The 12350-nt window shown below is 39.8% G+C and overlaps 1 protein-coding gene across 1 annotated transcript in view; it reads left to right on the top strand.

Moving 5' to 3' along the window:
* Window positions 1-2896: 2896 nt before the first annotated feature.
* NAV3 (neuron navigator 3) overlaps window positions 2897-12350 on the top strand; it is a gene marked incomplete at its 5' end in the record, with an annotated part of 193789 nt that continues 184335 nt past the window's right edge. Inside the window, 2 exons of the mRNA XM_009892466.1 lie at window positions 2897-3014; window positions 3716-3768. Coding sequence (XP_009890768.1) covers window positions 2897-3014; window positions 3716-3768 — 171 coding nt within the window. The remainder of the gene's footprint in view (window positions 3015-3715; window positions 3769-12350) is intronic.

Below are 12350 nucleotides of genomic sequence, written 5' to 3'. Positions count from 1 at the left end.
GAGAATTTAATGTAAAAATAATACAGTGGCATGTGTACTTTCTTATAATTTTGTGTATCTACATACTTCTCATTTTTTACAACTGGCTCCTGAGCAGTTGGGTCCCTGGAAGAATGATATGAATGAGAAGGGCATCCTGTGGGGAAAGGGGGTAACAGGAGCAAGCGGCGATCCCTACAGAAAGAGAGGAAATTAAATGTGACATTCCACTGCCAACTGGGTGTTGGTTTGCTATATTGTCTCCATCAACAACTCTTCACCTTTTTGACTTTTTATAGAATAATTTTGAAGTGAAAAAACTCCTCTTTTACCACTGCCTCCTCCCAATGTTTTTCCCACCATTGCATAACTATCAAAATAAAGACCATCAGTAAATTTTTAGTGGCACTGGTATGATGTGGGTTATCAACCTTTGTTTACAAAGCACTGTTTACATAGTTTATCCTTGTCACTTTTAAATTAATGACATAATAAAACTATGTCGGGGGTGGGTGAGTGGGTGAAGTCCATTCTTTGAATACTAGATACTTGCAAAGCAGCTGCTAGAATGAAATTTCCCTGGCTGCTTAGTGAGAGGATAGTTCGAATTGCAGTCAAAATTAGGATTGGTACACCAGATTATGTGTGGGTGTGACAAATGAAAAAGGAAATGCTTGGTATGGTATTTTTATTTGTAATGTGAAACTAACCTAAAATAATATTAGTGGGTATTCAATTCTGTATGTTCCAGTGGATCAGTTTCATTGGAATACAGAAAATAGTTCTACTTATAGTAGTAGCTCAGAGAATATTTCTGAGACATTACTTTAGAAGAATGGTTGAAGTTGAAATACTAGTAGTAGGGCATACATGATGCTATGGGTGTGGTATGTGCCTTTTGTCATGATTTCGTATTGTTCTAAATACATGTTCATACAATCTTTAGAGACTCCACTTTAGCGTTCATTACATATAGTTATATAGTTGAAGAAACACTTTTCTTAGCTACAGTTGGCTTTAAAAAACATTTTAATGGAGGCTATCATGTCACTCATCTATAATAGTGAAAAAAGAATATCAGTCAGTGAAAACACAGGACACTGAAGGTGACTTCTGGGTGCAGCAGGGAACTTTAGTGCCCCATCTAACAGCAGCATCCTTTGGCTATGGGGGAGCTGAATCCACTACTACAGTTTAATGCTATGGAGTTATCTAAAGTTCTAAAGCTGTCAAGAAAACTATGGCAAACCAGCTGGTGATCCACCTGCAGGAATAGGGAAAAAAATAGGGTAGACCAAACAAGTTACAATTCTCTGTTCTTTTGATGAAGAGGGAGAAAATCTGTGACACAGGAACTCAGATAGCGAAGGAGTCCTTAGCATGTGAACATGGACTGAGCTGTGAAACTTTTGCTGGGTGGAAAGTGGATGTTGGTTTTCTGGGTAAGACTCTTGACTGGGAATTGCATCCATTTTCCTGCCCTGGCTCTGCCACAGACTTCCTTGGTGAACTAAGCAAGTAGCTAATGGCTTTGGCCTCAGTTTTCCTGTTAAAAAAATGGGATTCTGACCCCTTCCTCCCCAAGGGTCTGTGAGGTTAAATAAAAGGATGTTTATAAAGTGAGCTCATATTGGTTTTATGGCAGAGGTGCAGCTTCAACATTTTCAAGCAATAATCTCAGCAGAGAAAGAACACTAGATATTATATTTACTTATACAGTGACACTGTCATAGATATATGCCTTCTTTCAGTGGTAACATCCCAGAGTAGCAGGAGGGTCTGTACAAGTCCTTTCTTCTGGGGTGGGGAGAGGTGCCACGGACACCCTGCAGAAGGGAGCCAGTGCTGGCTGCCAAGGGCCACTGATATTCTCAGGCTGTGAGACACCCCCATGCCAAGCTCTGGTACTCCGAGCTGCCTCTGCATGCTGGGACACCCCAGGATGGTGAGAGCACCTCTTGGGGTGCCCTCTTACTTCGGTACATAGGTGAAAGTGTCTGTTCCTCTTATCTCACCCTAAGTGAACCTTGTGCGTGTGCTGTAGGTGTTACCAAATGGTCTCTCAGTGTAAGTATATGCCTTATGAAATGCTTTCAAACTTTCTCTTCAACTCCCCCCTTATTTTGGAGGCTGTAGTTCAGCTGGTCCTTTTCAACCTTTTGTTGATAAGTGCCATTTTTGTGCTGCCTGTTGCTAAGTACTTGGTGCTGCTCAGTCTCACCCTCCCCCCCCCTCCTCTTTTGGCCGAGAAAGGATGCAGCATATTTCCAGGATGTATATTCTAATTCCAGCGATGAGACTACTGTACGTCTGGCGCTCTCGGTCTCCGCTGTGCTCATTACAGCACGGTGAACCGCAGGGGAGGGGGCAAACGACCTGTCCCTGCACGGTGGGACGTGGCGATTGCTGCAGAAAGTGTTGCGGAGGCATCGCCAGGCACGGGATCACCAGCGACAACCCGATGAACTCTTATCAAAACACAGGCGCACAGCTCTGCTATCACTTTCTCTTAGGCAGCCCCGGAGTGTGAAAGTTGGTGGTGGGGTGTGCGTGTAGGTAGAAACACGGTGGGAGGTGGAATTGCGGTAGATGTGACTGATTTACGACAGGAGTTTCCTTTACAGTCATAAGGGGAATTTTGCTTGGTCACAGCAAGTTTGAACCCTCATGAAACAGCCTGAATCACTTGAAGTTAAAATAAAACAGAGAATGGCAGGGGGAGAGGCATGGCTGTTTTAAAAAAAAAAAAAAGGCAAAAAACACGACGTTAAAATTGTTTCCTTTGGTGCTGACTTCTTAAATGGGACTGTGATCCAGAATAGTTCTGCTGTGCAAGCCAACATTTGTTTTAAGAATTTTTATTGTCTTCTTCTCTCTCTTCCCTCTCTCCCCCTTGCCCTCCCCCTCCGCTCTGCAGATTTACACTGACTGGGCTAACCACTACCTAGCAAAATCTGGCCACAAGCGGTTGATCAAGGATTTGCAACAGGACATTGCAGATGGAGTTCTGCTAGCAGAAATCATCCAGATCATCGGTAAGACCAGGGCTGAGAGAAGCACCGCGAGCTGACTCCTTGCATGGGGGAATATATAATTCAAGCTGAATGTATTTAACAATAAGATGAACCCTGAATAATACAATTTGACTGGGTCCATATGTCTCTGATATTTGTGTGGTTCATCCTTGTCTTAATTAAAAAATATGTTTATGTGAGCATGTTTGGAAGTGGCTGTTTAACCATACTTTAAATGGCCAGAACTGTATCTTACACACTTTGAATTGTCAGAAATGAATGCTCCATTAAACCATATGTCTCCCATGTGTGCATTTTGTTAGTTGGAGTGGCTCATACTTTCTGGGATGCCTTGAAACTGTATCCTGACCCTGCAAAGACAATTGTGGAAGATTTCATGTCAGCAGTTATTTTGCAGGGGCTGAAGAATTAGCAGCGACCTCCTTCGCACTTCCCCCTTTGCATGATTTGGCATGTGGAAGCAACTGCTGCTAACAAGAGTGTTGTTACTGTACGACTGAGCTTTACTTAGAAAGGAGCTCTGTGTCAACAAAACCCTGTGCACTTTATCGCTGTGTCTTTTCTGCTCTTCTTCTGGTTGTTTTTTTGTTGTTGTTGTTTTGGTTTGTTTTTTAGTTCTTTTTTTTTTTTTGGCCTGGGGTGGAAAGGAAAGTTTTATCTCATTGTTTACTTCTGCTTTTCTCCTCACTGTTTTTGTTTAGCAAATGAAAAGGTTGAAGATATCAATGGCTGTCCCCGGAGCCAGTCTCAAATGGTAAGAATAAAATATATTTTTAGTCTGTGTTGGCACCTCTGCACTTTCCTAAAATGCTTTTTAATAATGATTTATTTAAACTGTGAATATTCTGTCCCATGTTTAATATAAAGTCCTAATTCTCATATAGTGTTCCTGGTACTTTTTTTCCCACATGCTTAGTGTTTGTCACTTCATTTCTGTGATCACTAACTTTGGGTCTTGAGGTAACCCAGCAGCAAAACTTCCATCACTTCTAATTAATCCAGAACTGCCTTAGCAGACCTGTTCTTCTGATGATCCAGATAATTTCATTTAACGTCATTTTAAGGGCAGTAAATCCAAGAACAAATTTTTAAGTGGAGTCTTTGTGTCTGGAAAACTGGTTTGATGAACACGGCTTGCCAAATTATTTTTGAATATAAATAGCCTTTTGGATTGTCCACTGTAAAGTCCAGTTAGATGCACTGACTCCAAGACTTTCAGAAATAGCACTTTAGTCATATAGCTCTCTGAGCTATAGTTGGCAGCTGCTTAAAGACATTTTAATACTCTCAGGCAAGAAGCATTTTGTGACTGTGATTCATATGGAGTCTTATTAATCTTTTACTGTGTTTATGGCTAGTCAACGACATTTAATAAGATAAAGTGTCCTTAGAAGGCTGTGGAACTAACAGGAACAAAATCTGAGCCTCAGGAACATCACCATGCATTTACTGAATCATTTGTAGTTCCAGTCATGCTCCCACATGCTGAGAACTTTGCCTTTCGGTTCACATCCAAATAGTATGTGAATAAGGTGCACAATTGTGTAATTGGCAAGGATTTTGGAGTGTAATGATTTGGATGAACTTGCATAACAGCAAACTGCTGAAGCTAGGCTTAAAAATGGAAATGGAGTACAAAAAAAAATTTGAATTTATTCAGTGCATTTTTAAAGGGGGAAGGTATTTGTGGCTTTTTTCTGCAAAGCTGCAAAAGGTAAAAGGAAAAATTCTGAGTACCAGTGAAGTGAATAATCGGGTCTTTTGGTTCTTACTTTTCAAGAAATGTACAAATTTAGAATAAGTTTTTTTGTCTGGCTTCTAGGCTTTTTGAAACTGTACACAGTAAGAATATATGTAATTTCCATAATAATAGTTATTATTTTAATTACTCATATTACAGCAGCACCTAGTGGCCCCGGCTGAGAATGTTGGGAACTCCAGCGCAGAACTCTAATATTACACACATAGATTGAGAGATAATCGCTCTCTTCTTTAATCACATTAAAACCTGCCATTCCAGACAGACAAGACAAACAAGAAGTGACAAAAAGACAGAAAAGTGATATGATTTCCCGAGGTTATGTAAGTGGTTAGTGACCACCTAGGATTGCTTAGGGACCCACCACTCTGATGTCTGTCGAGCTTCATTTCCATGAGAGAAAGCCAAGCTGCAGAGAGAACTATTCACCCTAGCAACGTTTGCATCTCCAAAGCGACAATATTTGTGTATGTTCCCTGTTGACAGGTAGATCTTTATGTGGCATAGGGATTCTGGATTTCACCTCTAGCTCTGCTTCAGTTATTGGGGAAGCATGGTGAATGCATGCTCATGCTGCAGCAGTACCTGTGGTAGTCTCCTTGTACCCACCTTCCTCCTCCTGTAAGCACATCTCTCAGCTGAGTCAGGCCAAAGACTATGTCTCAGGTGCTCTGGGTCTCAAACCAGGTGTTTCGACTGCTCCTGTACATGGTCATACATGAGCATTTTCACAGTGCTAAGGTGTCACATTTAGCCACTTTAACTTGATAGAAATAGAATACATTTTTTCATCCTTCTTTGATTTGCTCTCTTTGCCATATTGTTTTATCTCTACAGTCTGATCAGATTATTTTCCTGCCTTTTGACATACCAATTTTATACTGCTGATTTCTTCTACTGAGCTAGGAAATTTAAAATGTACTGATGCTAAAGTGGTTCAAACTTATCAGCTTTCCTCTCAAAGCATCTCAGAGACCCCAGTTATCGAGTCTGCTCTCCATTTGTCTCCTTTGGATTGTGCACTGATCTGGCCCAGCTGAAGGCAATATCTTGTTTCCCTTGGTCGTGGTTAATTTTGTTAGCCCACTTAGTTAATGATAGGCCAATTCTCTTCTCCTTGTAGCAGTGGACTCTTGGGTGTTTGTAATATGCACCAAAAAAAAAAAAAGTAACAGTGGTTGAAGCTAGTTTACATGTTTGACATATGCCAATACATAGCAATACGTCCTCTCAGGATTTGTCAGAACATCAGCCACCAAACCAAACACAGTCATGATATTCCTATAACATGCACATTAGCCATTCATTCACCACTTCAATTTTAACATTTTTAGTTTATAAACCTCAAGAATCCCACCACCCTTTTCTTTCTCATATGTTTTCATGATCCTTGCTCTTATAATTTGCAATTAAGGACAAATGTTTTCTGTATTCATCTACCATTTGATACCCTTCCCAGGACGTGATGTCTAAGATATCTTATTAGCTTAAAAGAAGCTAGAGAGAACCGTCATGGATTTTCTGCTGCTGGAAACACTTGGTGTTCTCTGTAGATTATATTGGTAACAATTCATAATTAATCACTACCAATATTCCCAAGTTCTGTTCTATTCACCATTTGTTTTTTCTCTTGCCAATGGCTTCATCTTTCAAGTGATTTTTAAGGTATCTCAATTCAGCTGTTACCTTAATGTGTAAACATCTTTTAATATTTATTTTAAATATGTATATAATGTTTCTTTTTTAGTTTTCTCTTAGTTAGGTCTGTTGCAATGTCTTGTGCTCTGTGCTCATCTTGGCAGTGATACACAAGTACTTGCAGACCGGTTGAACTGGCTCCACAGGTCCAAGTTCATAAAAATTAAAACCTGTGAACCCCAGCAGCATCCAGTTTCTGCATAGTTAGCTTTACCAGGATCCTCGTGGCTGTCATTATGCTCTCACATTTGATGTCACACACAGAATTTGAGAACCTGAGATGTACTGGGGAATAAATTATTTTGTATTCAAATCTCAGAAACATTAAATAAATGAAATTTGCAAGAGAATTGGCAAGACTTGCTTGTTTGCTGGGTAATTCTACTGTGGTAAAAAGATTTTGGCATTTCTTATGAATGGTTTTAATACAGATAATAAGGATTTAAAACTGTGTATTATAATATACATTGTCTGTCTACACAGTCATATAGAGTCTTCCCTTTGCCTTGCCTATTTTTTTCTTCACAGCTGTGCATTCAAGGACGACTATGGCACTGCAGCTTTTTTTTTCATCATCTCTTTCAAGCCCTTCAATGGAAAAAAATACCACATTCATTTCTATATGTTCCTTGTATGAATTATTCCATAAGTCTATCAATTAAGGAAACCTAGAATCATCTTTCTTTTAGAAGATAATGGTCTTTCAAGGATTTACATTTTGATACAATCAAAAACTAATTCCTTTCTGCTTCTTTTATAGGCCATTTGTTTCTTTAATTTGTGTTGTAAGTTCCCCCATCATTAGAAAAAGCAGGATAGTGTCCTGGGTAGAAAATATGTTATAAACCTTTTTTCTAATGGTCCAAAGAGAAAGAATTCAGACTTTTTTTTTCTTCCTGAATATATTAAAAATGTAGTGGAAGATCTCCAATGTTTTGTCTCTAAACAGATCATATCAAACATATAATAAGCATACCGAGTATCAAATTTAATCCATCCTGGGGTTGTCAGAGAAAGTGCAAGAGAATCAGAAAGTGTTGGACTGAAAATATTTTTATGGTGATATTTGCAGTATTTTCCCTTGAGAATTTTACAAAACTAATGTTTATATTCTTTCTTCATGCAGTTTATGGTGCTTTCAGCTGTACAAATAGTAAAAGAAATTCAAAGTTGCCAAAAATTTTAAGTATATTCTTTTTCAAGTTGATTTTTTCCTTCAGAGATTGATGTCTTATTAGCTGTTTTTTATTCCTTAGAATTAGCTCTCGCTAGTTCCTGGGAGAACTGTGTATGCCAGTGCACATCTATGTACGAAAGCATCCTTAATTGTAGTTGGTAGCAGGGGTTTTCTCATAGTTATTAAAGGGCTGGAGAGTCCCTCCTTATTAAAAGGCTCGTAATGTAGTAACACGCATTTAATGAAGGCTATTTTTCATTTTGTCAGTCTTATCTTCCCCACAGATTTTTACCAGTTTATATAACCAAAGGTGTGCTTCAAAGGTAATTTTTATAGTTCAGGATACAGACATGCTGCAGTCAAACAGAGGGAACTGAGTTCAATAAAAATACAAGTCTTGCTTACCACATCCTGGAAATCAGGGAGTTGGAAAAGGTGTTGGAGCTGTAGCACATTGCCAAATGGATATGAATATTTAGTAAAAAGCTGTAGTTAGCAGAGCTGACACCATCTTTGAGTGGGTAGCAGTGTATCCGTTAAAAGTAGGAATCAGTGTAACTATGTGCAGGACTAATAAGATCATTTCTATAACATTGTACTTCATTTCATTAATAGTACCTTTAAAAATATGTTCATAAATTGAAAATATTTCAGAAAACAGCCACAAGGATGCCAGCTATTTTGCTATATTCTATGAGACAGAAGAAAAATTGTGTAGTTCAACAAAAAGAAGGTGACATGAGTGAATAAGTCTCTGTTTAACCAGGGAACGTTTTTGTGATAGGGAGAACTTCCTATGACATAGATAAAGAAATGTGTGAAACCTGAAGCTGAAGTAGGGCAAAGTGATCATGTCTATACTGGTAGATACTGCTTTGTAATTTACTGGGTAGATGTTCTTCCTAGTATTCCTGCAGTCCCACAATACCTCCCCAGGGCTCCCTCTCTGCTGATATGCTTGGGTTTTTCCCTGGAGGAAGCCAAGGTTGCAAGGGGAGGAGGTGCATGCAAATCTCTTCTTAGCAGGGAGTCAGCCTGTGGACAGGATAAATAAGTGGAAAGTGGAACTGCTAAGTGTGCCATAGATTATACCTGCCCTACAGTATGTATGCTTCCTTTCAGTATAGCCACCTGCCTTCAGACTTCCTCTGGCAGGGATGTGCTGGGCAGACACTGTTGAGTAGCAGCCCTCGGTATTGAGGAATGTCAATATTCAAGAACAAGTATATCAGCATTATTATTCTGCGTCTAAAAATTGTGAAAAAAAAGACAATTTTCTATAAAGTAAGCACTGCAGGTTCTACTAGGGCCCATAGAATTCCATATGAAAATCTCTGAGGATGGAGCTCTTTGAGGACCAAGAAGCCTGAAAATATCATCCCTATATTCACGGTCAGGCAGGTCCATGTGAGCTCTTTCTCTCTGCTCAGTGTTGAACTTTGTAGGAACCTTCTGGCTTTGCTGGTGCAGTTGGTGACCTTAGTTAGCTATATGGATTAAAGATATACTTTCTGTGCTTTGGAGCAGCTGCAGGTGAGCCTTCCGCACAAGTGTGACACATTGAAATATATACAGAAATTTGGCTAAGTGTAGAAATATGGTCCCTTACAACTGGAAATTCAATCCAAGTTTTGAAAATTAATCCCAACTGCTTTAGTGTGCAGGTCAGTTTCTTCCTGCAATGACACCTGTACGATCCCTTTTTTAGTTTAAATCCTGACTGTCACCCCATGGCTATCAGTGGATTTTCACAGATTTCATGACTGGCTGCTGTGGAAGTTTCATGAAAATACAAGGGAACGACACTGAGTTTTGTCCGCTTTGCAGGTTTGGTGTGTTTAAGTGAATGGTACACAAGACAGTAGCCTCATTCCTGTATTTCCACGGTGCACGCTTGCGTACTTATGAAGTGTGTTACTTGGAGTATGTGCACTTCCATGTGATTGGGTGTAAGAGAAGTAAAAGTATTTCACTCTAAAAAGGAAGAGTACCATTGGGCTTATCAGGTTTCCAGTAAGTTTTTTAAGTTGGTTGAAATAGCTGCGGCAGGGGATGGAACTACAGGCAAGGGATCAGTCATAAACTGTTTCTTGGACTTCCCCATAAATGCCATTGACAACTTGTTAGGAATATAAAACAAGGAATAACTGGTCAGTATTTGTAAAAAGACATTCTATGATTCACATCCCCCCAGGATCTGTGCTTGTGACTCATTCATTATGTTCACGAATGATCTGGAAAAAGGCATGAATAGTAAAATAACAAAATTTGCATTAGTTACTCAGGATAATGAAATCTAAAACTTATGGTGAAGCTGCAGAAAGATCTTGCAATTCTGAATAGAAAGGTGTGCTGAACTCCTATTGCCCCTTACCAGTGAGATGTTAACAAATATGCATAGAGTTTTCTTAATGATAAGCTGATTGTTTTGTTTTAAGTTTGCATACGACATAGGACAAGGCCTGAGAACAGCCTTAGTTGGTACAAATCTCTGTTTAAAAATGTGGTAAAAAGGAATGGCTTCTCACGATATGGGCAGGACAGAGTCAAAAGCTCATTTGCCTATTCCCTGGTAGGCAGGGGGTATCTGGGATTCGATAATAGCATAGTCTTTAAGAGGGAAAAAAATGAAAGTATGTTTAGAAAAGAATGACAGGTTCACAGCGTGATATCTCGGGAAGTGATCTCAGTAGAGCCAGAGAAAAAAAAATATGGTAGCAATTAAAATTTGAGCTCCTGTGAGAGGTTTCCTGTGTTTACAGATAGGAAAGCTCTTATTTTAGCAGTGTTACATAGAAAGAATCTGCAAGACATAGTCATAGCTTGTGTGTGGGTGTTTGGGGGAGAGCAGACTTGAAAAATATAGCCAGGCATGGGGTAAAGGACTGTGTGGAAAGGATCAGAAGAAGATTAAGAGTTTTGCTCTCATTGGCAACTAGTTAGAAAGATGATTTTCATTTGGATGTGAGTATTTCGATCTGGAACCGACAGAAAGATGAGATTTTCTTTCCAGTGACAATATACCTTTATTCTAGGTTCTTGTAATCTAGGTCATTGGCTATTTGGCATACCCACATGGGGAATATACATACTTATTTTTATTTACCAGGGAAGTTTTCAATGTACAACATCAAAACCAGCACATAGGGGTCTTTACTTTTTGTACACAGCATGTGTACAGACATGCGAAGGCTAGTAAGCACAATTTCTTCTTCAGTTCATCTTTCTTCTTCCACATCCTGGCAATGCAGGTTGAATGCTGTGTCTTTTTTCTTCTTGTGTACTCTTAGCATGGGAATTTCCGGTATCATCTCAAAATTCCTCTACTCTCCCAGTCTCCCTCTCTGCCAGGTGCGTTATAAAGGACCTGGCCACCCCGGAGATGAGCAGTCATGTTTGTGTTACCATGGGAATTTTCTCTTATGGACTACCTCAGGTAAAGTGAAAGACCCTCTTCATCTTAGAGAGCTGTTATCTCTCAGAGCAGAGCCTGATCTGCCTTAATTAAAAGTCCACACTTGGATTTCTGTTCCTGTTGATAAAGGCAGAGTTTGGACAACAAAATAGATCAAAGCTCCAAGTTGCTCTTGACAACTGCCCATATTGCCCATATCTTCATGCAGCCTAAAGCCAGAGTGTTACTCAGAGGGGAGTTTTATGAGGAGTTTTATTTTGCCACCAACCTGCTGTAGGTGAACCTGCTTCGGCAGGGGGGTTGGACTAGGTGATCTCCGAAGGTCCCTTCCAACCACTACCATTCTGCAATTCTGTGATTCTGTGTAGCTGAGCCTGTCCCTGCAGCTCCCAACAGTTGCAGTTCTTCCTTGGACTTTGCAAGTGGTGACTGAAATATCATGCTCCCCATTCCCTGGGAAGAATTTGTCATGGTAATGCACAGCTTATACGTTCTTTGGCATCCCTCTTCCCCACGGATTTACTTACCTAGTTAATTCTGCATTTCTGAATCCAGCTCCTGCGGTTCGGCAGAGTAAAGCCTCATGCAATTCTTTTTTGAGGGAGTGTGGGTAAAACACCCATTGGAGACACACTGATGACAAATACTTCTTTTCACAGTGCATTCTTTCCTACCTTGTAACAGTGGCAGTTCTGTAATGAAGCAAGCAAGACTGTTACAGCTCCATTATGGCAGGATCTAAGCAGATGCTTATCTATGCAGGAAATGACACTCCTCAACATAATACATATTCAGATTTCCCATTTTCTGATGGTAGTTTCAACTAGACCCATACAATTTTTTACTTCACTAACAATACTTTCTGAGATTCCCTGCTAGGCAGGTGATTTACATTCAACTTACATCCTTACTGGGATTCCCAGGAAAGTGCTCAAGACTGTCATAGCCAAGAGCATGTCTTAGCTATCCTTCTGAAGATGTTTTCTTGGACAAGTCCTTTCATTTTCTAGGTAGCTTCAGAGTGTGATCTCCCCTTTGAGAACCAACTCCATTCCCACACCCTTTCCCAGTGTCTGTCTTCAGCTGTTCCAGGGAAGACTTTCTTGGACATGTTTGATACACCTGTCCACTTGCAATACACTGTGCAGTGTACAATGTACAAGATGGTTTCACAGAGTTGACAATTTGTTTGGTATTCACTGAGTATTCAAGATGACTATCGCGTTGAGGTCTCACATATTTCCTTGATTGATGATAGCAATGTAATTACCAAGATGCATTTTCATT

The sequence above is a fragment of the Charadrius vociferus genome, unplaced genomic scaffold (assembly GCF_000708025.1).
Source record: "Charadrius vociferus isolate BGI_N301 unplaced genomic scaffold, ASM70802v2 scaffold839, whole genome shotgun sequence".
Classification (NCBI taxonomy): Eukaryota; Metazoa; Chordata; class Aves; order Charadriiformes; family Charadriidae; genus Charadrius; species Charadrius vociferus.
This window is presented reverse-complemented; position numbering and strand designations above follow the sequence as displayed.